We start from the raw sequence: 26,758 nt of genomic DNA, 5'->3' as shown, positions 1-26,758 counted from the left end.
GCCTATGACCTGTCCATGACTTTTACCAGAAATACCCCGTCAGGGTGTCACACCCCTGACTAATTCTTAGCTGCTCCTAGGGCGCCACTGATCTGGGGGTCCCCGGGGTGCTGCTGCTCTGGGGGGTCCCTGCAGCGCCATTGCTCTGGGGGATTCCCGGGGGCTGACAGCTGGCTCCTGCTTCGGCGGCAGAGTCTGACTGCATCCGGCTGCCCGCTGTTCCGAGGCCCCTGGGGACTGCTCTCCAACGGCCTCCGGGGCTGCTCCTGGGCCGCTGCTCCAGCCGCTGCTCAGACTGCCCCCAGGGTGGCCCTAAGGCCTGCTGCTGATATAGTAATGAACTCCAGGTCCTTTCAGTTTTAGGTGGCTAATTTGTAGCTTGCTCAGACTAACCGTTACCATAGGCGCCAACTTTCCTCACCCCTGGCCCCGCCCCGACTCCACCCTTTCCCTGCCCCTACCCCGCCCCTGTTCCAACCCCTTCCCCAAAGTCTCCGCCCCAACTCCACCCCCTCCTTGCCCCATTGGACCTCTTCCCCAAATCCCTGCCCCAACTGAGCCTCTTCCCTGAGTGCGCCGCGTTCCCCCTCTTCCCCCCCCCCCAGCGCTTGCTGCATGAAACAGCTGTTTCGCAGCGCAACCACTGGGAGCGAGGGGGAAAAAACGGGTACGTGGTGCGCTCAGGGGAGGAGGCGGAGGCAGAGTGGAGGTGGAGGTGAGCTGGGGCGGGGAGCTGCTGGTGGGTGCTAAGCACTCATCAATTTTTCCCCGTGGGTGCTCCAGCCCCAGAACACCCACAGAGTCGGCACCTATGACCGTTACCATTTTGACGACTGTTCATTGGCTTGTGTGAAGTTGAGTTTGATGACTCTCCAGTCCAGTTCCCAGTGGCCAGCTGTCCACAGCGGGCCCTCAACCCCACCATCCTGGTCATACCACTGCACGCGGCATGAGCTCGGCACATCTCAAGTAGAGCCAGCCGTAATAGGGAGCAGTGTCTGGATGCGCTTTCCCAGACAAGCGGTGACATTTTCCCTAGCTCCTGCTCACTCAGATTACCATAAACTGACCCACATGAACCTCACTCCATTTACTGCTGTGAAATGTCTCAACTGATACCTGAGTGCAGACGGTCCAGCTTTCACACCGAAGGCAATTCCGGGAAGGCAGGAGTGACCGTGATGTGATTGATTCTGCCCTCAGGCTGACGGCGTACGTGGCGAAGGTCTTTGCCATGGCTAAGAAACTGGTGCCCATTGAAAACCAAGTTATCTGCGGGGCGGTGAAATGGCTGATCCTGGAAAAGCAGAAACCGGACGGAGTCTTCCAAGAAGATGCCCCTGTAGCCCACGGAGAGATGGTTGTATGTGTTTCCTTTGACTTTTACACACCAATCACTACCCACCTCAATCATCACAGCAACTTCTTGGTTCATAATTCAAAGGGACATCTTATTGGGCTACATCCCAAAGTCTGTGCGCACACAGACTGATCTCCTCTCTCTCTCTCCCATCAGTGGAACAACCCAGTGCAGTTACTTGGGCAGCAGTGAATGGAGATTCAGGCCCAATGGGCCAGATTGTATCTATTTAGTCCTTAGTGGACTTCATGGAGTCTTTGGCACTTCTCCCTTGTTGGGGGTAAACATTCTGTTGGGGGTAGATCATTTTTGGTTGTGTTGTTGTTCGGGGTTTAGGAGTGGAAGGGGGGGTCATTGTTGGAGCTAGGGGTGTCAGGGTTGGGATTTAGAGGTGCCAGGATTTAGGGCATGTCAGTGTTAGGGTTTATAAGGTAAAAGGGGGTGTTGGTGTCAGGCTTTTGGAGGTGTCAGTGTCAGGATTTAGGGGTCTCAGTTTTAAGGTTTAGGGTAGAAGGGGTTGTCAGTGTCAAGGTTTGGGGGCTTCAGTGTCAGGGTTTAAGGTGTAGAAGGGGGTGTCAGTGTCAGGATTTAGGGGGCATCAGTGTCAAGTTTTAGGGGTGTCAGTGGTGGGGTTTAGGGGTCTCAGTGTTAGGTTTTAGGGTTTGAAGGGGTGTCAGGGTTTAGCAGAGGTGCTGGAACTAGGGGTGCGCGGGGTGCTGCAACAACCCCTGGCTTCAAGTGGTTTCCATTATATACAGAGTTACAGTTTGATTCAATGGTTCTCAGCACCCCCACTATAAACATTGTTCCTGCACCTCTGGTGTTTAAAGCTGTCAGTGTCTGGGTTTAAGGGGTCTCTGTGTTAGGGGTATCAGTGTTAGGGTTTAGGGCAGAAGGGGTGTCCATATCTGGGTTTAGGGGGTGTCCGTGTGTGGGTTTATTAGATAGAAGGGGGTTGGGTTTGTTATGTGAGTATTGTTCTTGTGGTGGGAAGATGTCTTCAAAGGGGATAGTTTTGCAGCATTTACTAAAGACACTTAGGCTCTGGCCTGGCCTGATGTTCCCTGGGCATTGTCTCCCCAGCCAACTCCCCTCGACTGAAAATGCCTTGTCCTCGCCTCTCATGCGTTTCGTCCCGGGCTTAGTGATTTGCATTGTCCCAGAGGAGCGCAGCTGTCTTGGTGATTCACAGGCCAAAGTTCGGTCTTTGATGTCACTGGGGCTTGATCCATTAACGCACGGGAAGCTGCCTGGGAGCTAGTGGTAGGACCTGAGCACCGGCCTGGTGAGCTAAATTCTCTCACGCTGGTTTAATACGAAGCGTCTCTATTGACTTGGATGGAGTTCCTCCACACTGACAAAGGAGTAACTGAGATCAGAACCTGGCCCATTGCACGACACGTGTTCGTTAGACAATGGGAGGTTCAGCGATAGGTCTAACCATGACTGAGAGTCCATTCTTGGGTACCTTTCTAGGAAGCATGTGTTCTAATTTCCTATGCTGAGGGCCTGGGATTAATTCTTTCTTTTCATGGTACTCGGGGGACTTTCTTATCCCAAATCTGTCCTTCGCTTCCCTTTAGGGAGGGTACAAGGGTGCTGAGCCTGATGTCTCTTTAACGGCTTTTGTGCTTATTGCATTGGAAGAGGCCAAGGACATCTGCAAGGATCAAGTCAACGTGAGTATCTCTGCACCGTATGTGCACTTCTATGTTCATACCCAGGTTTTCCCATCTTTCCATCCCCTATGAACCACGCCCCGTGGCATGTGGAATTTGCTGGGGAAGGAGCTAGTAAATCTGCATTTATTCATGCCATATATAAGCAAATAAAAAAAAAATTTCCTCTAAGCTTATACAAACAAAGCTTATGGGTCCAGAACATTCTAGGAGGTTAGTGAAAAATGAATCCACATACGGAATACCGGAAATGTTTTACTTCAAACATTCGATTTCCCCTTTTTCTTTAACAACAAAAACAGCACCCCGAGCCCGGCACCCCCCAGGTGGTCGCCTGGATTGCCTGCCCCTAAATCTGGCCCTGGTCTGTGGTATCAGACAGAAGCTGCAAAGAGGAGGATGAGATGATGTGGTGGGCACATACAAAGGGGACGAAGAGAATCTTAGGCACCGACTCCATGGGTGCTCTGGGGCTCAAGCACCCATGGAAAAAAATAGGGGGTGCCCCGGCTGGCTGCCGATCAGCTGTTTAGCAGGTCCCTGGGGCTGTCCACTGATCAGCAAGCGGCTGGCGGAAAGCGCGAGGGGGAGGGGATAGAGAAGAGGGAGTGGCAGGCTGGCGGGGGGGGCTTTGAGGGAGAGGGCGGAGTGGGGGCAGGAAGAGACAGAGGAAGGGTGGGGCCTCAGCGGAGGGGGCAGGGCAGGGACAGGAAGAGGTGGATAAATCATGCATGTGAATCGTGCATCAAAGTTGTGAAATGGGCTACAAATGCAATAAAAAATAAGGTATTCAAAATGTAACAAATAGAGGGGGGGACGCCAAAGATGCTCTGGGGTGCCATTTGGGCTAGGGCTGGCCCTGCTACAGACTTTGGTCTCACTCCTGATGACATACTGCATGTGGTCCAGAAATGTCCCCTTTCGCTGCCTTCAAATATCTCACTTCCATGTCTTCATGCCTCCTCCATCTTTCACCAGCACAAAATTCACTGTGAAATTAAATAAAGCTGGAAGCCACATGAATTTATAATGTCTTAATGTAACCCACACAGCTCCTGGGTGTGGTGTTCTCTTCCCATCTAGTGGCACTGAGACCACTTAGCGAGAGATTAATGAGTCTGCTCTTGAGACTTCGGGCTTTTAGTTCATGCAGTAAAGGCTCATGCATTTAGCTCTGCAGGTCCCATCCTGCCTGCCGACGACCAGGTTCTGTTGGTGTTAGATTAACTTCAATAACTCAGGCATAGGTTAGGGATTTGTTACAGGAGTGGGTAGGTGAGATTCTGTGGCCTGCGTTGTGCAAGAGGTCAGCCTAGATGATCATAATGGTCCCTTCTGACCTTAAAGTCTATGAGTCTAACACCACCCAAGACCTCAGCCTAACTCACGAGTTTGATTTTCTTTTGTTTTCTTTGTCACCTCCTAGAGTTTGGAAGGCAGCATCAGCAAAGCTGCTGATTACTTAGCCCAAAGGTACCAGTCTCTAGTCAGACCTTACACTGTGGCTCTTGCGTCCTATGCCTTAGCGATGGTGGGGAGACTGGACACCGAGAAGGCGCTCATGAAAGCTTCGACAGGTAAATGAGGGCATCTTATCAAGTACTGGAAAGATGTGGCCAAGTCAGGATGGGGTTCAGGGAAGAGAAGCAAAGGAGGTTGGGGATTGGTCCTGCTTTGAGCAGGGGGTTGGACTACATGACCTCCTGAGGTCCCTTCCAACCCTGATATTCTAGGTTGGAGAGGGATTAATTTATGAAGAATGAATAACAGGCATAGAATTGTTCCTTTTGGCCAGATTTGAAATTGATTGGGCTGGGTGTAAATTCAGAGTAACTCTCGTGTGTTGAGTGGAGTTACTCCAGATTTACACCAATGTGTCTGAGATCTGGATGTGGCAGAGATATATGGTATTACTTGACCTCAGGAGGAATCGGAGAGCCCTGTACGTATATCTAAAGGATGTAAACCCCAAAGAGAAAGAGAGAGAAAAGAGTGGGTCAAGAGGATGTAACTGGATGAAACTGAACAAAGGGGAATTTCAGAGGATATAGAATAATATTGCCCGCTAAGAAAATGGAGTTTGCCCCATTGTTTGGGATAGTTAAAACAGGGCAGGACAAAGCTGTTGTCTAGATATAACAATGTTATGTTGAAAGGTGCCAGGTGGGTCTTTGATCCCCAAACGGTCACAGACCTTGGCCATGTCTACAATGCAGGGACTAGAGCGGCACAGCTACGGTGCTGTAGCTATGCCGGTATCACCCCCTATTGTAGACGCAGACTGCACCCATGGAAGGGGTTTTCCATCTCTGTAGGAACTTCACCACCATAGTCAACGGTAGCTAGGTCAACTGAAGCATTTTTCCATTGACTTAGCAGTGTCTGCACTAGGGGTTAGTTTGGCATAGCTATAGCACTCCGGAAGGGTGTGTGTGTGTAGATTTTTCACATGCCCTGAGTCACACAGGTATGACGACCTAAGTTTTAAGTGTAGACCAGGCCCTTGTTCAAGTTAATGGGTGTGCCAGACACTCTTTCAGACTCAGTGGAGGGAGCAATCAAGCCTCTTTCTGTAGTAGACACAGCTAAAAACAATGTAGGGACTGCCCAAGGCACACAGCAGGTCAACAGCTAAGCCATGTGGGCTGAGGGGTTTCCGTGACTGCAAACATAGGGGCTAGTATGTTGGTTTTGCACCCTGTGCTTTGGAGGCAGAAACCAGCTGAAAGCCTGGAGAAGTGTTATGAAACAAGGAGAGAGACATTGCTTGTTGGGCCTAGAACTCACTTCAGAGGCGGACTTGGGGATTTCTCAGCAAGTAAGTTGCCTGCTGTCGGTTTCTCTCATGCTCAGGGAAGTGGGACTTTCTGTGCACTTTCGTAAGCAATCAGGTTTACACCAGAGAACGTACCTGAGGGCTATCACCAATTCCTCATTGTAATTGAAACAATCCTCCAAGACCCCAAATACTTTGTAGCTGCTCGGCCTGAAAGGGGCAACAATCGGTTCGACTTACCGATCCTCCGTGCAGAAAGTTGGGGAAGGAGTCAGGTGATGGTATGGTCCAGTCAGATCTGCTCAGAATAAATGGGTGTCCTTGGGAAGAGTCCTTTAGCTCACCTTCTTTGCTGCTGCCTAGAGGGAAATCGCTGGGAAGAGCGGAACGCCCGCACCTTCAACATTGAGGGCACCTCGTACGCCTTGCTAGCCTTGCTGAAAATGAAGAAGTATGAGTTGACTGGTCCCATAGTCAGATGGCTGAGAGAGCAGAACTACTACGGAGGGGGATATGGATCTACCCAAGTGAGTATGATCCTTATAGTCCCGGGTATCCTTCCGAGACTGTTTTGTGGGAAGGCCTCCCATCAGAAGGGATGGGATTCCGATCACTTGAGTCATTGTAGAAAGCCCTGGGGAATGCCCAGTAGAGAACAATTCTGCATTGCCTGGGAGATGGGCAATGTGACCTATCAGGTCTTTGCCATTGTTAACCTAAGGCAGAGACCAGCACAGGAGCATGACCGAATCTTCTCACTAGAGGCTCCATCCTGCCAAGATGATGGGTGTGAGCACATGCTTCACTTTAAGACACTGAGTTGTTCCTGGGGAGTCAATGGGCCTTCTCTTCCCATGGGCAGAAACACACGCGCATCTGGACTCATTCTGGCATTTGTTTGTTTTTTGGCCATTGGTCAGGAGACAGGGTACCAGGCGTGTAGGACCAACGGTCTGAGTCCATATGACAAAGCCATTGTTGAATCATGACTAATCTGAATCGATCTGGGTTTAATCCATCTCTAAGTAGAACTGTAAGCTTATGTTTTTTTGGATTCTTTTTTTTAAATTGTGCTTACACGAGGCACTGGAGAGGATAAAAGCCCTACTGCTAGTGATAGCTAAATAAAGATGGAGTGTCCTCAGATATCCCTCCCTTCCCTGGAGTACGGGGGCCACTAGGAACTATAGGGTCTGTCTGTGTCCATCAGCCTCAGTTGAGAAGTCCCTTTACATTCCTTGCTACTGAGTCTTGTCTTTTCTCTACCTAAATGGATGCTACAAGCTCGGTTGGGAGCGGTCTATATTTTTGAGTCATGGGCATGTGTTCTATCCCTAACACTGTGCTGTGTGTGGCATAGATGTCTCTATATATGTAACCTACACACCTCCTGGGTATGGTGCTCTGTTCCCTCTAGTGGCATCGAGACCACTTAGAGAGAGAGATTATTGCTACAGCCTTAGCTAAGGGCCACATGGCTTTTAGCTCATGCAGGAGAGGTTTATGCATTTAGGAAGAGGTCCCACGTTCGAGTCCTGGACAAGCCCCCACTTGTAATACCGATAGACCCCGGTCGTCGGTGGGCGGGATCGAACCTGGGAACCTCTGGAGCTAAATGCATGAGCCTCTCCTGCATGAGCTAAAAGCCACGTGGCCCTTAGCCAAGGCTGTAGCAATAATCTCTCTCTCTAAGTGGTCTCGGTGCCACCAGGAGGTGTGTGGGTTACATATACATAGAAGGAGCCACTATCTTGTTGCGCTCTGTCCAGCTGACAATTGGCCCGTTAATAGCTGGGGCAATGGGAAGCTAATTGACCATGCACGATTTATTTATTAACCATGGGTTCTATTCCTGGCTTGGCCACTGGCTTCCTGGATGACCCTGGGGAAGTTAATTCCCTGCCCTGTGCCTCCGTTTCCCCATCTGTACAATGGGGATAAAGATATTGTACTGCTTTGTAAAGTACTTGGAGATCTACTGATGAAACACTACAGAAGAGCCAGGTAATATTATCATATAACCCTTTGCCTGCGTGACACCCAGTGGAACCCTGGTGTTTTCTTTCATTGTATTTTTGGACCGTCTTCATTAAAGAGTCTCTTTAGAAGCTGTCAGATGTTCAGCGCAAGAGGACAATAAGGTGTAACCCTCTTGTCTTCCTCCTGGTGTTCTAGGCGACCATCATGGTGTTCCAGGCTCTTGCGCAGTACCAGATAGACGTTCCACAGCACAAAGACCTGAATTTGGACGTTTCTATTCTCCTGCCGGGCCGTGCTAATCCTCTAAACTACAAAATCTTAAACCAGAACGCTCTGGTGGCCAGAACAGCAGAGGTATCATGCTTCTCTGTGTGATTAGTACAGATCACTGATTATAGAGAAAGGGGATTTGACTAGAACCTCCTATCCAAACCCTTTTGGGAGGGGGAGGGGAATTCATATTCCCGGCACCAGATCCAAACGAATCCAGACTTTTGACTCCGATTTTTAAGAGCAGAAGGGACCGTCTGACCTTCGGCATGACACAGGCCAGAGAACCTCACCTACTAATTTCTGAATCAAGCCCATAACTTCTAGCTGAGCTGTGGGATGTCTCTTAGATAGATATCCAGTCTTGACTTAAAGACTTGAAGTGATGGAGATTCCACCACATCCTGTCAGGCCCTAGCTTCTAGGCAGTCAGGCCTGGTGGTTGGAGCTGGCTGTAGAGTCGGGACTGGGCCAAGGGCAATGCTGAAATCAGGGTCTGGGGACAGGCCGTGGGTCAGAATCCACAGACAAGCCAAATCAGGATTGCAGTCAGAGTCCGGTTGCAGGCCACTGGTCAAAGCCAGGTTGGAGTCAGTCCGAGGGCCTGGGGGGTCAGGAGGCGGATGCAGGCTGCAGCAGGTCTGTAACAGGGCTGGAGCAAGGTCAGAGCAGGGCACAGACGAGGCTGAAGTGGGCTGGAACAAGGCTCGGGCATGGCTGGGGCATGGCTGGGGCAGGAACAGGAACTGGGTCAAGGGCAGGCCAGAAGCCTGGGGCGTCTGTAACACTGCAAGGCCGGAGGAAGATCCCTGGCCAACTAGTGCTGTTGTGCAGAGTAACTCTCAGCTCTGATGGGGACAGTGAAATACTTGTGCCTGGGGGTCATCTGGCCTGGGCCCTGACCAGGGATAGTCAGTCCAGTACAAAAGAAAATTAACCTTGGATCAACTTTACAGACCAAATTGAATGAAGACTTCACTGTGAAGGCAGAAGGGACTGGACAAGGGACCTTAACTGTATTGACAGTTTATAATGCAAAGCTACGGGAGGATGATTCTCAGTGTAAGAAGTTTGACCTGAGGGTATCGGTCGAAGAAGCCCAGGGTGGTAAGTAACCGCCTGTCTTTTCTCTTGTGAAGCTTGCTGTCAATCCTCAGATCTGGACAAATTTGGCTCAGTTACACCAGTTTAACTCCATGGACAGCAGCGGATTGACACCAATGTGTAAACCAACCACCATCTCTGCAATCACATTCTTAACTTTGGAAAGTATTTTTGTGACGCTTCTTCAAACTCTCCCAGTTCCCAAGTCCTACAAAATTATACCCATAGGGCAGGCACTAAATAATATTTCCAGCTACTACATGTTCTAAGTTGCAACTAATGAGGGAGCAGATGCTGCCTTCTCTCATCATGGCACTTGTTATCAGCAGAGGTGGAGCATCGGATGTGGATGGGAACACAGGCCAGCTACTCTGGGTATTTTCTCCCTCTAAAGTAGAGATGAGCCCATGCCAGGAAGTCTGGTTACAGACCCAAACTTCCAGTGAACACATTTCCAGACAGCATGGGACAGAGGTCAGGATCTTCAGCACCCAAAACACAAGCCTCTGTGGTTTGGGCTAAAGGAGTAATTTCCTTTAGCTGGGAGTAGCTGATTGCTAGTTGCTAGGGCTGGCCAGTAGAGGGAGATATGACCACACATTAGGATTTTGGCACAACTTTTACAGAAACAGGAGCCAGCTGTAAATTGTTCTTAACTTTCCCAGCTGTCCAAGTTCACACCCACTGGCTCTCTCTGTTTCAGTCTCCTCTTTCTGCTAACCCAAGACTATATTTCGTTTGTGCCACCCGGCTGGGAGAGGCTTTTTAGTTTGCGTGCCAGGGGACGGGAAGAATTATTTATGGATTGCTGAAGGGGCGGGGAGGTTTATTGAGGGATTTCTCACACCTACTGTAGGACCTGTTTGATTACTAAGCCATGTTAGTACACCTAAAAAACAAAAGAGGATTTATTTGGCATGAAATTTACACTGAGATATTAATTTCTTTTCTCTTCTGCAATGTTTCTAGTTAAGAAGCCGGAAGGAGCAATGCGTTCAGTCTATATTAAAATCTGCATCAGGTGAGAACAATGCCCTTTAATGATAGACGATAAATAGATGGACAGATGCAGTGAGTAGATGGACAGATGCAGGGGGTAGATGGAGACGGGCTATGAATTTTTCTATGGAACGGCCAAAAAAGTTATGATAAAGCAACAAGAGCTGGTGGAGCGATCACAAAATCAATGTTCAAGTGATGAATTCTGATCAAAAGGGTATTTTCTCTTCTCCTCGTTAGGTTCCTCGGTGTGGTTGATGCCACAATGTCCATCATCGATGTCTCTATGCTCACTGGCTTCTCACCGGACGTGGAGGATCTTAAGAGAGTACGTCAGTGTAATCTGAGAACAGGGAACGTAATAAACAATGCAGTGGCTCGGCTGGAGCTTTCAGATGAGAAAATCCAAGGCAGCAGGTGAACAGTCAGGCTCCAGGGTTAAACTTGGAGGGAGACCAGACAGCTCTAAGGATTGGTAACAGCTTTAGGAAACCGCAACCAGTTCTCTCCAGGTCGGTGATGGAATGTCATCTCCAGCGGGCAGTTTTGGGGGGCCAGTGTACAGTGGGGCCAGAGTTTTTAAAAAGTGACTTCCCTTTAGATCCTCTGACCTACATGGTGCAGAGTTATTTGGGCCTGGAGAACCGTGGATACAGAAAAAGAGGCTGCACAGAAAAGCCAGGCCCCGAAGGAGTCATTGCAGTGAATTGCTGCCCTGGTATAAAATGAGGGTGGATTATTAGGCAAACAAACCCAGGGATGTTTCCAGCACTGGTGTTATCCTCCTGCAGCAGCATAAAATCAGCCAGAATGCCAAACCAGAACTACAGTGTGCCCTGAGTTCCTGCTTGGCTTGTACTGAGCATGCTCAGTAACATCTACGGACACTGCTGCCCTCAGTCTGCCCCCCGCCACCATCTGCAGGTACAGGTCATCTCTGGCTGCATACGCAGTGCTTCATTTGTGCCAGGGCTGAGCCCCGGCACCTCTGGGCCTGGCAGTTCAGAGCCCCGGCACCTCTGGGCCTGGCAGTTCAGAGCCCCGGCACCTCTGGGCCTGGCAATTCAGAGCCCCGGCACCTCTGGGCTTGGCAGTTCAGAGCCCCGGCACCTCTGGGCTTGGCAGTTCAGAGCCCCAGCACCTCTGGGCCTGGCAGTTCAGAGCCCCGGCACCTCTGGGCCTGGCAGTTCACAGCCCCGGCACCTCTGGGCCTGGCAGTTCACAGCCCCGGCACCTCTGGGCCTGGCAGTTCACAGCCCCGGCACCTCTGGGCTTGGCAGTTCAGAGCCCCGGCACCTCTGGGCTTGGCAGTTCAGAGCCCCGGCACCTCTGGGCCTGGCAGTTCGTAGCCCCGGCATCTCTGGGCTTGCAGCTTCAGTTATGAAAGTTAAAAAAAAAATTGCTTGAGCCCCGGCACCTCTTTCATTACACACATAAGCGCTGTGCATACGTACACTGTGGTCACTGAACCTGGGACCTTTATCGTGAAAAGCACAACTTTCACCGGGCTGGGGCAGGTGGTTGTGGTGCGAGAGGGGACGAGGGCTCTGGCTGGGGGTGCGGGCTCCAGAGTGGCTCCACAAATGAGGCATTCAGAGTGCGAGAGGAGGTTCCGGGCTGGGGTATGGGGTTGGGGTGCAGGGAGCGGGTTAGGGCTCTGGCTGGGGATGCAGGCTCTAGGGTGGGGCCGGGGATGAGGGTTTTGAGGTGCAGGAGTGGGTCCAGGCTGGGGCCAAGGGGTTCGGAGTGTGGGAGCGGGCTTAGGGCTGGGGCAAGGGGTTTTGGTGCAGGAGGGGGTTCATGGTGCAGGCTCCCGCCAGGCAGCACTTACCTCAGGCGGCTCCTGGAAGCGGTGACGTTCTCCCGGCTCCTAGGCGGAGTGGCCAGGGGGCTCTGCTCACTGCCCGCATCCGCAGGCTCCGGCCCTGCAGCTCCCATTGGCCGCAGTTCCTGGCCAATGGGAGCTGCGGAGCTGGCGCTCGGGGCGGGGTCAGTGTGCGGAGCCCCTGTGGCCGCTCCTGCTCCTAGGAGTCGAACGTGCCGCTCACTTCCTGGAGCTGTGCAGAGCCAGGACAGGCAGGGAGCCTGCCTTAGCCCCGTTGTGCTGCTGACCGGAGCTGCCAGGGTCCCTTTTCGACCAGGTGTTCCGCTCGAAAACCAGACGCTTGGCAACCCTAGCTGTTGAATACATAGCAGGCTAGTATCCTCCATGCAGATCCTATCATCAGGGGTGACTCTATGTTTTATGCCGCCCCAAGCACGGCAGTCAGGCGGCTTTCGGCGGCATGCCTGTGGGAGGTCCGTCGGTGCTGCGCCTCCGGCGTCCCCGCCGCTGAATTGCCGCCAAAGCTGGGGGGCCGGGGGACCTCCCGCAGGCATGCCGCCGAAGGCAGCCTGACTGCCGCCCTCACAGCGACTGGTAGGCCGCCCCCCGTGGCTGGCCGCCCCAGGCACGCGATTGCAGCACTGGTGCCTGGAGCCGCCCCTGCCTATCATGGGAGATGTGATCACAAGCGCGACACCACTGAGTCACGTAGCAAGATGGTGGGTTTTTTCGCCCAGCTGCAGGACTTTCACAGAGACGCTGCCTTACCCATGATGCCTCTTGCTTTTCCTTGTTCACATTTAGCTTTCCCAAGGGGTCGACAGATACATTTCCAAGTTTGAAATCGACAAAGCCCCGTCCGACAGAGGCAACCTCATAATCTACCTGGACAAGGTAAAGACTTGACAAGGGGCTTCTCTGATCCTGTGTTAATTTCATGGGTTCCTGTTGAGCCAAACTGCTCTCCCAGATACACCCTGGCATCCCCGCAGACGTCAGCAAGTTGACAAACTGCAACCCATGGCTGAATTTGACTCACTGGCCCAGATTCAGGTTTTCCACTAGGAGCAACTGAATGGGCCAGATCCTCAGCTGGTGTATGTGGATGTAGGTCCATTGACTTCAGTGGGAAATGCAGCATCTGACATTAAGGCTGAATTTGCTTCTCTGTGTCATTCACTTCTTCTTTCCTTTGACTTCACTAGGTCTTCTTTCCTCCACCTCCCTCACTTTCTCTTTGCCCTCTTCTTTCCCCAACATCTCCCATTCTTTTATTCTTTTTCATTCTCTCTCTTCCATCCAGCCACCCTTCGGCCTAAGCAATCCTGTTATTTCCCCCGCACCCAGGTTTCTCACACAGAGGACGAATGCCTGCAGTTTAAAGCTCACCAGTTTTTCGAAGTTGGTCTCATTCAGCCAGCATCCGTCACAGTCTACGACTATTACACCATAGGTAACAGATCGCAGCTCTCCTCACCATTCAAGGCACCATGGCTTCAAATTCTGCTCTGGGTTACATTGGTATCATTACCTCTTGCAGTCTTTTGCTGCAGTACTTAGGTATCATTATTCCCGTGTCACAGTGGGGATGCACTGAGATGTTAAGAGACTTGCCCTCAGGTAAGCCCTAGACAGCTAGTAGCACAGCTGGGAGCAGATTGCCAGTTCAGAGCTCTAAGTACAGCTTCCGCATACACAGTCCCCTCCCACCACTGGAAATAGAACCCAAGCGTCCCGAATCCCCATCTCCTGCTCTACACTAGCTCACGCTCTCTTCTCGACTTTTCCAGATTACTGTTCCCCTTTCAGGAGTCTGATTTGTCGTGCGTACCCCAAGTTTCACCTCACTTAAAAACGACTTACTTTCAAAATCAGACATAAAAATACGAAAGTGTCCCAGCCGCACTAGTACTGACAAATTGCTGACTTCCTCATTTTTTACCATGTAATTATAAAATAAATCAATTGGAATATAAATATTGTACTTACATTTCAGTGTGAGACAGGAGCGTGTTTTCACTTGTGAGCCTGGTCATTTGGTGCTGGAGAGCGGCAGCTGCTGGCCAGTTCCCAGCTCTCAAGGCAGTGCCGCCGCCAGCAGCAGCGCAGACGTTAGGGTGGCATGCTATGATATTGCCACCCTTACTTGTGCGCTGCTGCTGGCGGGAGCGCTGCCTTCAGAGCTGAGAGGCCAGAAAGCGGTGGCTGCTGGTTGAGGTGTTCGTGTTCTTGGAGGCGAATGAGGACTATTTTTTCAATCCTGCTCCCATCCCGCCTCACAATATCTACTCCCACTCCCACCCGCTCCTGCATTGTTTGTTGGATTTTTATCTCACTCCTGCTATTATGGCAACGGGCCCTGCGGGATCCCAGTCCTGCTGCAGGGCTCTAGATCCTGTTGTAAAACTAGGCAAATATCTAGATAAGTTAACATAACCCTGGGGTACCGCTAGGGTATGTGTCCCCCTGGTTGAGAACTACTGGATTAGAACACAGGGGTTTTAGACTCATAGACTTTAAGGCCAGATGGGACCATCCTGATCATCTAGTCTGACTTCCTGGCCACCTCCCACTTCCTCCTGTTCTAATATTACTCCATGCTGGAAATACATGGTCACACTCATCACCTTAACACACCCATGCAAAGGTAGACAAAATAATAAGGGGAACCTCTGACTACAGGCAATAATTATCCTACTTGCCCTCTCCCCCCGTTTTACCTCCAGCGGTGAATTTGCTGCTAGCGTGATTAAGAGGGTGTCTCCAACAAGCACCAGCCCATCATTTCAAGTTGATGGTTTCCTATAGCTAAGAAAGTCGTTCCCACAGACTGCTGCTCCCTTCTCCGGGGTCACCCAGTGGGACTTCTGCTTGAGTAAGGGCTTCAGGGTTGTCTCCTAGGTGCTGTAAACCGTGGCCGTTGTTCTACGGGAGGGGGAATGATCCGTGTCTCTGATCTTTCTCTAGATGACCGGTGCACCAAGTTCTACCACCCGTCTAAGCAGAGCGGGCTCTTCAATAAGATCTGTCACGGGGACGTCTGCCGCTGTGCAGAAGGTAAGGAGAGTCCTGTCTCTGCTTACATCTCAGGTGGGGGCTCCCCTGTCAGCTTTATCAGCAAACGTGCACTCCCAGGGGCCCTCAGCATCAGCCCTCTCCACCGCCGATCAGGGCCCTCCTTCCCTGTGGGCTCTGGGTGATTCTCATGTGCGATACAGGCTCACGGCAGCCAGAGGCAGGATGGTCCCTGGGTCTGTCCCCCAGCCTGGAGCTCTGACTCTTGGCCGGCTGTGTCCCTGCTACACACCACCACATACAGGAATGGTGGGACCAGGGTCGGGGTGAGGGCACTCTCAGTGGATTATGTGGGGGATGCACCCCCACATTAAATCATGCACGCCTGGGGAGGGGAGGCAAGAAGGACCCAGAAGGGACTGCAGGGTCTGGGATCGGGCCAGGGAGCAGAACCCAGAGGGGCTGGAATGGGCCTTGGAGGAGGTAGGAACCCCTGGGACCCACCTTCCCAGCCTGAAGCCTGCCCCTCACCCCCGCAGAGTCTCGATATCTTCCTTCACTCCCTCTCCTATCCCTCCTCCCCTGCATTCACAGAGGGTTTCCACCCTCCTGACCACCTACCCTCACCTGCGGTCCCTCCCTCCCTTCTCCAATGGCAACCCCACCCGCCAATCGCAGGAGAGCTGGCAGCAGGATGTAGAAGCAGAATTTCTCTAGCCAGCCGGGTGACCAGGAGGGAGCGGGAATTGGAAATGTCAGTTCCTCCTCTCTGCCCATCAGGGCCTTGGGGGCTGGGCCAAGCCAGCTGATCCGTGGAGTGGGGCTGCACACGTGGAAGCAGGGCAGTCTGGGATGCAGGAGTTGCTGGGTTTCCAGCCATTCCGACGGGGATATGCCTCCCGGGTTATGAAACTTCAGTGGAAACATACCAGCTGTTTCAATGGTTGGAATCCGGCCTCGGGGTGTGGGGGGGGGGGTGACATGGAGTCAGGCACTTCTTTAACATATCTGGGCCCTCTCATTCCAGGATGCCCAGAGCTGGCCCCCCTCAGCCCTCCTGCTGTCAGTTTCAGCACAGAGGCCAAGTATTGAATGAGCCATGGAGGCTCCACTCCCTGCTGACTCTTAGGAGGGGATCCCCTAGAAGAGGGTGGAGACCCATTGGTGGGGCCGTTGTTCAGTGGGGAACTTGCTGTAGCCCGGCTGTCTGCCAGGCACACAGAGAGGCGCTCAGTCTCCGGATCTGTCCTTCCCATCACCTTTGATTCCCCATCTGCAGCTCCACTAAGTCCCGTGACCAGGCTCCTCCTGGCACTGACCCAGGCAGATATCCATCAGTGCAGAGAGGGAAGTGAGCTGTGATTGCCAGGCCTATTTATGGTCCTTGGTTATTTCATACATCCAGGCAGAGTTCCTCTGGGCAACGTCTACTGATTCCTTTGCAGAGTGTCTGAGTCGGTCTGCTCAGGATCGCCTCATTTAGACCCTGCAACCTACCCCTCCATCCCTTGTTTCTTCTTTTACCATGCCCCATAGCACTGGCGCTGACTTTTATTTTTCCCGGTGGGTGCTCCACCCCCACTCTGCCCCTTCCCCCGAGGCCCCACCCCCGCTCTGCCACTTCCTGCCCCCACTCTGCCCCCTCCTGCGAGGCCCCTGCCAGCTGCTCTTCGCCAAATGCCTCTTGCCAGCCACCAAACAGCTGATCAGCAGCCCCACCGAAAGGCTGTGGCTGGTGGGTGTTGAGCACTCCGTTTTTTTTCCATGGGTGCTTGAGCCCCAGAGAACCCATGGCGTTGGCGCCTATGCCCCATAACGTGACAGGTGGTTGCCTTCATGGCCACTCCCTTGTCAGAGGAGGTGGGCCTGTCACTGTGTGGGTTAGCGCGGCTCACCCAGGATTCAAATAGATGGGCACCTGTGGGTCACTAATAACAAAGCTGAAACTATGGTCCCCCTTGGTGATTCTCTACCCCATCTTCCTTCCCCATAGAAAACTGCTTCATGCAGCAGAAGTTAGAGGGTCCCATCACACTGAACAAACGAATAGAGGAAGCCTGTGAACCTGGAGTGGATTATGGTAAATCTGTGATTTGGATCTGCTGAGTCTTTTTCCATGAGGAGAGCGCAGAGACAGGGTTCGGAATTTGATTTGGATTGTAAAGTTTGCCTTTGGGGCTGAATCAGGGGTAAGGTGTGGATCTTCTGGGGCAGAAACCTCATGAGATTTTGGGGCCCTAAACTCCCAGAAATGAACAAGATCAGATGACTGTTTAAGATTCAGTCTAGCCCTAAGTATTTATCTTCCCCCCATTTCCATAGTATCTGAACACTTCACAATCTTTAATGTGTTTATCCTCACAACCTCCTGTGAGGCATGGCAGTGCAATTATCCCCATTGTACAAAAGGGGAAACAGAGGCATGGAGCGACTAAGTGACTTGCCCAAGGTCACGCAGCAAGTCTGTGGTGGAGCAGAGAAATGAACCCCGGTCTCCAGCAATTGCCATCATCATGGGACCATCTTTCTCACAGCCAGTTTGGGGAGTCAGTTACACACTGAATTCTCTACAGAAAAATACTGCAGACCTTCAACTGGTGTTTTGTATGTCTTCCTTTTTTTTAAGTGTATAAAACCAGGCTTGTTAGAAGTGAAGAAGTGGGCGGGTCTGACTACTACACCATGGAAATTTTGGAAATCATTAAAGCAGGTAAGAGCTCCCCTTCTACAATCTGGGTGCAATTTCTTTGAATGGCCTTTGGGATAAAGGCCGGCATAAGAGCTATTTCTCTTAGACAGAGAAAGTGCTAAAGCAAGGCTAATCTAGTCTCATGCTCCAGGGCATTAACCTATCGCCACAAGGAGACAAGAAAGAATTTGCTCAACCCACCTGGGCAGCCATGCCACGAAGAGGCAGACAAAATAACAGGGGGGAACCTCTCCCTGTGGTCAGCCTGGCACAATTGACCAGTCTCATTATGGGCTTTTTCAACCTTCCTCTGAAGCAATTGGCATTGGCCATTGTGGGAGTCAAGATCCCAGACTTGGTGGTCCTTTGGCCCAAGCTGCTATAGGGGAGGTGGAGTCTCTCTTCATCAATGCTGAGTTTTATAACTCAATATAAAGGCAAAGTAATCAGGGATCTAACTGAGCTCAAAGCGGCTTCACTCACTGGGAGCTGATATGACTGTTCTAATTATCTGTATTACCTGAGATTAGGGACCCCTTTTGCTAAGCACTGGACATATCCAGATACAACCCCTGCCTTGATGAGATTACAATCTAAATCAACACTGGGTGGATTTATTAGCCCCATTTCATGGGTGGGGAATTGAGTCACAGGGAGATCGAGTGACTTGTTCAAGGTTACACCAGGAGTCTGTGACAGAAACAGGAGCTGAGGCCTGAACTCTTCAGGCCCAGCCCGGTGCCGCAACCACAAGACAGTCCTTCCTGTCTCTAATGACTGCTGGAGCTTCAGTGACTGGTTATCGTAGCAGTCACGCTGGGGCTGAATTTGTACTGAAATCTCAAGAGAACACCTAGGAGTCTCCTCTTCTCTGTTCCTTTCATCTTCATCCCTCTCCACCCTGTACTAGCTCCTCCTCACTCTGCTCTTATGTGTGATGTCTTTTTTCACCCTCCCCCGGCCCCCCAGGAACTGATGAAAATCCAAAAGGAAAAACCCGCCAATTCATCAGCCACATAAAATGCAGGGAGTCTCTGAGGCTGGAGCGTAACAAAGACTACTTGATCTGGGGACTCAGCACCGACTTGTGGCGTAGGAAAGCTGAGTAAGTAGCCTCCTGTGGTTACCCTGCGTTAGTCAGTTTCAAGCAGACACGCCCTTAAGTAATTACCCTATCTATTTTAGGTACCTATCAGGCCCCCATTACTGTACTTTCTGAGAACCTCACAATATGGAATATATTTATTCTCACTACGGGAGGCAGGGCAGCGTTATTACCCTCTTTTAACGGATGGGTAAACTGAGGCACATACAGCCTAAGGTCCAGGTCCTCAAAGGTATTGAGGCACCTAACTCCCACTGACTGGCCTTAGGCGACCTCTCCAAAGTACCAAAAGGAAGTTTCTGGAGTTGCTGGGAATTGAATCCAGGTTCACCTCGTAGTCTAACCCTGGACCACCATTCCTCACAGGGGCTACCCAACTATTTCACCAGCACAAATCACATTGTCAGTGCAATTTCATGGTCCCTGCATCCAGCCACAGTTGTTCTTAAATCACTTAGGTTTAAACTGGGTAGAAATATAAATAATTAGGGTAGAAACTGCACCTAAAAATGAGCTTCAGCAACAAAGATGCAGCTCACAGAGGCTAAAAGTTCCATCCTCATGCTGTATCTGGAACATTGCATGCTGGGATCTGTAGTCTCTGGGCTGGACCTATGAGAGGGGAGGCAACCCACTGTTTCTCTGGAAGTCAGATGTGGCCCTTAGGCATAGTGGAGTGTGAACTCCCTGTTTGGGGAGGCTAGACCCCAGCCCTGCCTGTTCTCTACAGAATATCAGGGTTGGAAGGGACCGCAGGAGGTCATCTAGTCCAAGCCCCTGCTCAAAGCAGGACCAATCCCAAGACAGATTTTTGCCCCAGATCCCTAAATGGCCCCCTCAAGGATTGAATTCACAACCCTGGGTTTTGCAGGCCAATGCTCAAACCACTGAGCTACCCCTCCCTCCTGCTGGAGCCCCAAGCCCGCCAGCGCGGCTGCCAGCCCCGGGCCACTCTGGCCGGCCAACCTGAGTGCCCCCAGCCCTGAAGCGTTGGGTGCTGCAGCCCCAGCGTCCCCAGCCCTGGAGCACCAGGTGCTGCGGCCCCAGTGCCCCCTGCCCAGGAGTGCCGTGTGCTGTGGCCCTAGCGCCTCAAGCGCCACCAGCCCCGGAGCACCAGGGAGCCCCAGTGCTGGGAGGCCCCATCACCGGGGGCACCCAACCGCCTCAAGTCCCGAGCCACAGGCCAGCCCGTGCTAGCCCTAGCCCCAGCCCCAGCCCCCTTGGTGAAGAGGAGCAGCCTGCATGGGCTGTGGCCGGGGGGAAGCGGCGGGAAGCAGGAAGGAGCTCTGTGCAGAGCATGAGTGGGGCCACGCCTGGCTGTTTGAGGAGACTCAGCCTCCCCTGGCCTGCCATACCCGCTGCCCATGCCCTTAGGCAAACCCGGCTGCCCCTAAGGAACTGAGCAAACAAGTTGGACAAATTTGGTGCTTCATTGCTCACCCTTCTGCCTGTCCGTCCCAGGCTATCCTACATCATTGGCAAGGACACCTGGATCGAGAAGTGGCCCAACGAGGACGAATGCCAGGAGCCGGATTTCCAGAACCTCTGCCAGGAATTCCTTGAGTTCTCTGAAGCCATGACCATGTTTGGCTGCCCAACCTAAACTTGGACCCAGCTTTCCCAGCAGCCCCAAGGGGGCAGTTTGAGCTGAGACGGAGCATAACACTCAGGTGGAGACATCTCCACTCAGAGTCCCCATGCTGCTGACACTCGCCGCTAGCCCTGTCCTCTTTGGGGCTTTCGCTCTCTTTTCTTCTTATTGTTTCTATATATATAAAAGGCTGAATTCTTACCCTGCCCTGCTGTGTGACTTTTTACCAATCTTTACATAGTCTGCAATATATCTTTATAAGTAACCAGCTACTAGGATCATGGGTGCATGAGAAACACCTTAAAATAGGTTAGGATGGACAAGCATGAATGGGTGGCTAGATACGTACGCATGGATGGATATTTGGGACCGAATCTTCTGTACCTATATGTGGCTAGAGTGACCACACAACCCGTTTTGGCCGGGACAGTCCCTTTTCTCAGCCCTGACCCGGCTGGCACCATGGAGGTACACAGACACTCTCCACCAAAATCCACAGCGCCACCAGATGCCCCTGCCGAACAGAATTCTGAGCAGGAGGAAGTAATCTTAGATCAGGAGGCAGCTCCTGCTACCTGTAACTCCTTCTCGCCAGAGGAGAATGTTATGCCCCCTCCACCCACTGCTGGGGATGAGCTCAGGAACTTCAAGGATCTCTTCAAACAAATTGCTGACATGCTCCAGATAACCTTAGAGGAAGTCTCCCTTGGACATGCTCCACATGTCCACCTCCTCCCAGATTGCCCTCCTGATTAACTCTGCACTCATGGAACCTGCTGAGAACATATGGCTGACCCCCGCTACCATCCATGCTTTAACCCATGGGTTGAGAACTACTGTGTTAAAGGCTCATTAGAGGAGTGGTCCCCAAACTGTGGGAGAAGCCCCCCTAGGGGTGTGTGGAGGAACATTTGGTGGGGGGGGCGCATGGCAGGGAGCACCACCCACCACCTGGGGCTGAGAGGGAGCACGACTCAGCCCCACTCTGCCCCCACACCAGCTCCGCCCCCATTTGCAGCTCCACTCAGTAGTGGGTGCTCCTTGCAGTCAGCGCTGACCCCACGGTCCCAGCATGGTGCTAGGAAGCAGCGGAGGTGACTCAGTAGCGGGTGTTCTCCTCAAGGGGGCGCTGTGCTGCTCGGGATGCCAGGCTTGAGCAAGAAGGCCGAAATCAGAGGGCCTGGCCATGCTGTAGTATTTACAGATACCGTGCCACTATGACAAGAGTCCGGATGTTTGCTCCAGTGTCCACTTTGATACAATTTTATCTCCCTCACTTCCCCCTGCAGTTCCTTTTGCATATGGAATTTGCCTTCACTTCCTGTCCTAAACAGCTGTTTTCACAGTCGGTAAAAAGCTGCCAGCTTCCTTCCCAGAGGTATCCGCAGGGATTTATCTGGAGTTTGTCCCCTATATGATCCTGCCCCTTTCAGACGAAGCTGCAAGAGTCCAGGCCTTTCACATCCGATTCAACCCCGGTCTCCTAGTCAGCTCATACTGCGGGAGGGGATGAAGGGCTCTGATCATAGAATCTCAGGGTTGGAAGGGACCTCAGGAGGTCATCTAGTCCAACCCCCTGCTCAAAGCAGGACCAATCCCCAGACAGATTTTTGCGCCAGATCCCTAAATGGCCCCCTCAAGGATTAAACTCACAATCCTGAGTTTAGCAGGCCAATGCTCAAACCATTGAGCTATCCCACCCCCCCTGTGCTTATTGAGATCTGAAACGTCTGCAGTTAATCTTTGTGCCATGCCGAGATACCACAGGGATGGACACCAAATAAATTCTTGGAGTAACAACAAGAATGAAACAACTTCACAGCTATGAAGCTCCACTCTTTTCCCAGGTGGCTAAACTGAGGCACGTTATGCTCATGTGACTCACCCACAACAGGGCAGTGATAGAATTAGGAGTGCTAGAACCCAGAAGTCATGACTCCTGGTCATTGGAAAATATTCCCAAGCTGTATAAGATTGATCAGTATTTAGTGGAACTATGTAGTAGACATGAGTAAGACAAGCTGAAACGCAAGAACCTGTAGACTGAGGACTGCAAGACTTTAGCTATTTTAGGCCTTGGAGACAAGAAATGATGGCGCAAGTCCATGACCAAGAAATAACCCAAAAACTTATGGGAAAGAGTTATCAACTGGTAATATTGTGAAAGTATAAGGTCTTAAATTTAAATAATAAATGCTGTAACAACAGATATTGTCTCTAACACATGCCTTAACCACAAGATAAAGGTGGTACGCCAATGTTAATGAGAACATACACTGCCTATAGAATTCGGGGTCCTGTTGGGTATGGACTGTTGTATTGTTCTCTGGTTCATTACACACGGTTTATTAAATTATGTGTGGGTATCAGACCCAATGATCAGTGATTTGAAGGACACTGTGGCAATCCAAGATGGAGCCTGAAAACTGTCATCTTGTGACTCCATCTTGTGACCTTCTGTACACTGTCAGCCTGGTCTGGATAAAACTGGACTGAACGGGTTTTTCCCGCCACTGGGCGATCCCCAGGGTTCCATCACCTCAGACTGTTTCCCGCCTTTCTGCGGATCGTACCATGTTTTCCCGTCGTAGAGTCTGTAACAGAGCTGGGGTCACAGGCTGATGGGGCAGTCCATCACAGCGACCGTGTGTGCGGTTTCGGGTCGTTGTGGCACTCGTGCGTCAGCGAAGAACACCCTCCGTGCCCGGAGTGAAAGGACAAGAAGACGACACGTTACCATCTTACCCGTCCTGCGCCGGGGGAACGTCACCATCCAGAGGGTTCCTGGTCCGCGTCTTCCGCCCCGACGTCCACCGAGGGACTCCCCAGTGCTCCTCCTCCAAGGGTTTCAATTCCCTGCGGAGTAGAGGTCCTGGGCGTCACCCCGCCACGCAAGTGCTGGGAAGGGAGTGAGAAAGCAATGGGGGTTTCTGCGCTGGGGGTCAGGTTTCCTGAATGCCAGGTGGGTTTAGTTTCATGCTTGGGCCCGAGCCTCACGCTGGCAGGGCAGAGCTGCTGTGTCACTGGGCTGGTTTGTTATTTAGCTCTGAGTCACTTACGTTTACCCCGTCGCTGTCTGTGTAATTCTCTCCCCTCAGACATTTACCTCTGTGTTCTGACCCTTCTCTCTTGTCAGTTCGGTTTATTGTGCCCCACACCAGGGGAGAGGGGAGGAGATCCGCACCAGGCCACCGCAGAGGGCGAATCTGCTCCTTTGAGAAACAGGGGCTTGTTTCTATGCCGATACCTACAGCACTATCCACATTCAGAGTTATCTCGGCTCCCCTTTGAGAGAACAGTCCCTTGTGTTTCCAGGGGACACAGACCAGTAAGAAAGAGCGGGGTGACACTTCCATGTACATGCGCAGATGTAGGTATAGACAGACTCACAGAAGAAGAAGGGGTGCCCAGAGCGGAAAATTGAGCTTCCGATGGGAAACTCCCGCAGGAACCACACCCGTATTGATCCATCCATGAGCCGGCCAACAGACCCTAACACCATCTAGGAGGATGTGAGTATGTCGGTAGGTATAACTGGTACGTGGTACTTATCTCTAGGAATTGTATATGCTGTGACATTTATAACTTTGTTGGTAACGTTAATAAAACTAATAAAAGACAGACGCTCTTGTAATTGTCGGTGTTATTTACCTGTGGTTACACGTGTTCCTATGAACTCTAGATCCAGAACAAACAGAGATAACTCTGTTGAACTTGAGACTGAAGCCAACAGAGCTGATCCCACTGAAGTAGGATTAACATTAAATAGAACAAAAGGCCCCATCTCCCTAGAAATTCTCCTCTCTCCACATTCCTGCTGCTCTAAGTTCTTTACAGGGAAATCAGCTGACCCCTGCTCAGGTGAGCCACCTTAGTAATTAGGGTTGTCTGGCCCCAGACCTCGAGCCCTTCACAGGCCAGCCATCCACTAGCCCCATCCCACATGCAGAGTCAAAACTGAGAGCATGCGGCCAGTGTTGCCAACTCTCATGATTTGACTGCAAGTCTCGCAAGATTTGGTGTTTCCCTTGAACCACCAGCTTCCCCGAGTCCTGTGAATATGTGAGGCTCTCGGCTTTTGTTGACATCAAATGGAAGTTTCTAGCACTGCTGATTGGGGACGAAAGCTTGAAAATGTGGCCTGAGCAGGACCCTAAAAGGCTCAGAAACCCAAAGATAAATAAAAAGAACCTCCAGTGTGTTGTTTTTATAAAAATCTTGTGAGTGTCCAACCAACCCCGTGATTTTGGGGGCCTGACTCATCTGTTGAAGGCTTGGCGTTGGCACTGCTGTGCCATGTCCAAAGACCAGACTTTTCTGCAGTGACTCAGCACCTTTATAAGGGGTCTTGGGTTATTGAGCACCCGCCCCTCTGAAAATCAGGCCTTGAAAGCGCATCAAGTTGGGCGCTTAAAATCTGCAGGCCCCCAACTCCCTATTGCGAATCTTGGCCAGGGTCTCTTCAGGGAAATGCCCCATTCCCACAAATATGTAAGGGGTCCCCTTACTAAAACTCAGTGGGGGTGTTTTGGTTGGCTAGCTCCCAGTAGCAAAAGAAAGGGGAAGGGTCGATGGGAAATCAGGACCCTGAGACTGACAGTCCCCAGCAACAATGGGGAGAGGCCAATGCCCCAGGTCAGCCTAATTGACAGGGCAGGCTGGCTAATCAGGGAGTCAGGAGGCTGGGGGATCCCATCCTTGTCCTCTGTGTTAGCTAGAGTTGCCTGGGTCAGTCAGCGTACGGCTGAGCTAAGGAGAAAGCAGGAGTCCAAGTTGAGCTGTGGAGCAGAGCCGTGCCGGCCAGAGGGGCCAGAAAAGCAGGCCAGGGAGCAGGTCAGAGCTGGGAGCAGAGTCACAGAAGCAGCCCCCAGAGCAGACCTGTGCTGGGAGCAGAGCTGTAGCAACCAGAGCCAGGGGGGCCAGAGAAGCAGCCCAGGGAGCTGGAGGCAGAGCAGCAGCAGCAGCCGTGCTGAGGCAGAGGGGAGCTGGAGCTGGAGCTGAGGCAGTCTGGAGTTGGGTGTGGTGAGCAGCTGGGGGGAGCGAGGGGGACCCTGGGCAGCAGGCCCAGCGCAGTGAGATGCCCCCAGCCAAGGCGCCCTGCAAGCCAGACTTTGAGGGGGATCATAACCCCGACGGGACAGGGGCGATGCTGGGAAGAAGGGTCCTGCCACCTAGAGCCTGAGGGTGTGTGGCCACCACCAGAGCAAGTGTCCAACCCACAGCATCCCTGCAGCACAGCCAGGGCCTGAGAAGGGGCCTGGGACTTGTGAGGAACAGACTGAACGTCCCTGACATCCCAGAGACCCTGGCTGTGATGTCCCTGTGCCACAGAGCAGGGTGACGGGCTTTCCTTTAACCTTTCCCATGTTTTCCTTATTTTTAAAATTGATTGTTTAGTAAATTGTATTTGCTTTGAACTGTATGTAGTGATCAGTGGGTCAGGGAAGCATCCAGTGCAGAGAGAGCACCCCGGAGTGGGGACACCCTAGCCCCTGCCATAAGTGACCATGACACGGTTGGGGGTCGAGCACCCCAGGAATCCTGGCTCAGCCTTGTTGGGGTTACGAGGACTCTGCCCCACAGGATAGTGGAAGGGGAGCCCTCGAGGTCAGGCAGGCCTCTGGGTAAAGGGAGTGCGAGCGAGGACTCAGATCCTTTCGCTAGCCCTTCTCACTGGGGTCGGGTATAAGCCAGGAAAGTTCCCCACAATAGCGGGACCATTCCCCCACTTACACATACACTATGATCTCCACTGATCATTGCGACATGGCTGATAAGCTGAATGCAAACACAGCCAGCAGGTAGACAGCAGATCCTCCCATGGCACTAGAAGACGCCACTTCTCCCAGAAACATCTGCTTTTTGTTCGGATGCCTCTTCTGTTGTGAGCTAACCCCTGGGCAGTGGTCAATATATAATTGCAGAAGCTCCCATACCTCCAGCACTAACTTGATCTCAGTACAGGGGAGGTGGGGTGGGTTAGCGTCCCTGCCGCTCAGTCGGGAAGCAGAAGAGGCTACTTTAAGAGGATGATCTTAGTGAATTTCCTGCTGGGGGAAGGTACTAGACCAATGGATTGATGGTCTCTATTTATAGCCAGGGATACAGGACGTCCCTTGGCAATGTGCCTCCACCCCTAATCTAGGAGATAAGGTCTTCTATTGGCAATTTCAGCTCTCTGGTCCATTCCACTGCCTACTTGTGCCTGTGGTTTTGTAACGCGGGCGCGTTTTATCTAGGTATTGCACAGAGAACTCCCCCCCCAACATTTCAGGTGGCTAAAGCAGGACGCAGCGCCACTTGTCTGCCTCGCCCTCTTTGGACGGAGGCAGACAAGCCAAATGTGAGTGATGTTGCAGCCTAGC

At 52.0% G+C, this 26,758-nt stretch overlaps 1 protein-coding gene and 1 pseudogene across 1 annotated transcript in view; both read left to right on the top strand.

The window, feature by feature from the left end:
* Window positions 1-20,405, top strand: part of LOC135891773 (complement C3-like) — a 56,018-nt gene extending 35,613 nt beyond the window's left edge. Inside the window, exons 26-40 of the mRNA XM_065419436.1 lie at window positions 1,204-1,363; window positions 2,944-3,039; window positions 4,466-4,594; window positions 6,145-6,342; window positions 7,991-8,149; window positions 9,022-9,172; window positions 10,139-10,190; window positions 10,409-10,496; window positions 12,798-12,887; window positions 13,341-13,446; window positions 14,961-15,050; window positions 17,002-17,088; window positions 17,635-17,718; window positions 18,667-18,802; window positions 20,264-20,405. Coding sequence (XP_065275508.1) covers window positions 1,204-1,363; window positions 2,944-3,039; window positions 4,466-4,594; window positions 6,145-6,342; window positions 7,991-8,149; window positions 9,022-9,172; window positions 10,139-10,190; window positions 10,409-10,496; window positions 12,798-12,887; window positions 13,341-13,446; window positions 14,961-15,050; window positions 17,002-17,088; window positions 17,635-17,718; window positions 18,667-18,802; window positions 20,264-20,405 — 1,768 coding nt within the window. The remainder of the gene's footprint in view (window positions 1-1,203; window positions 1,364-2,943; window positions 3,040-4,465; window positions 4,595-6,144; window positions 6,343-7,990; window positions 8,150-9,021; window positions 9,173-10,138; window positions 10,191-10,408; window positions 10,497-12,797; window positions 12,888-13,340; window positions 13,447-14,960; window positions 15,051-17,001; window positions 17,089-17,634; window positions 17,719-18,666; window positions 18,803-20,263) is intronic.
* A 5,808-nt stretch (window positions 20,406-26,213) lies between these two features.
* LOC135891780 (complement C3-like) overlaps window positions 26,214-26,758 on the top strand; it is a 91,691-nt pseudogene continuing 91,146 nt past the window's right edge.

This window comes from Emys orbicularis, chromosome 19 (assembly GCF_028017835.1).
Source record: "Emys orbicularis isolate rEmyOrb1 chromosome 19, rEmyOrb1.hap1, whole genome shotgun sequence".
Classification (NCBI taxonomy): Eukaryota; Metazoa; Chordata; order Testudines; family Emydidae; genus Emys; species Emys orbicularis.
This window is presented reverse-complemented; position numbering and strand designations above follow the sequence as displayed.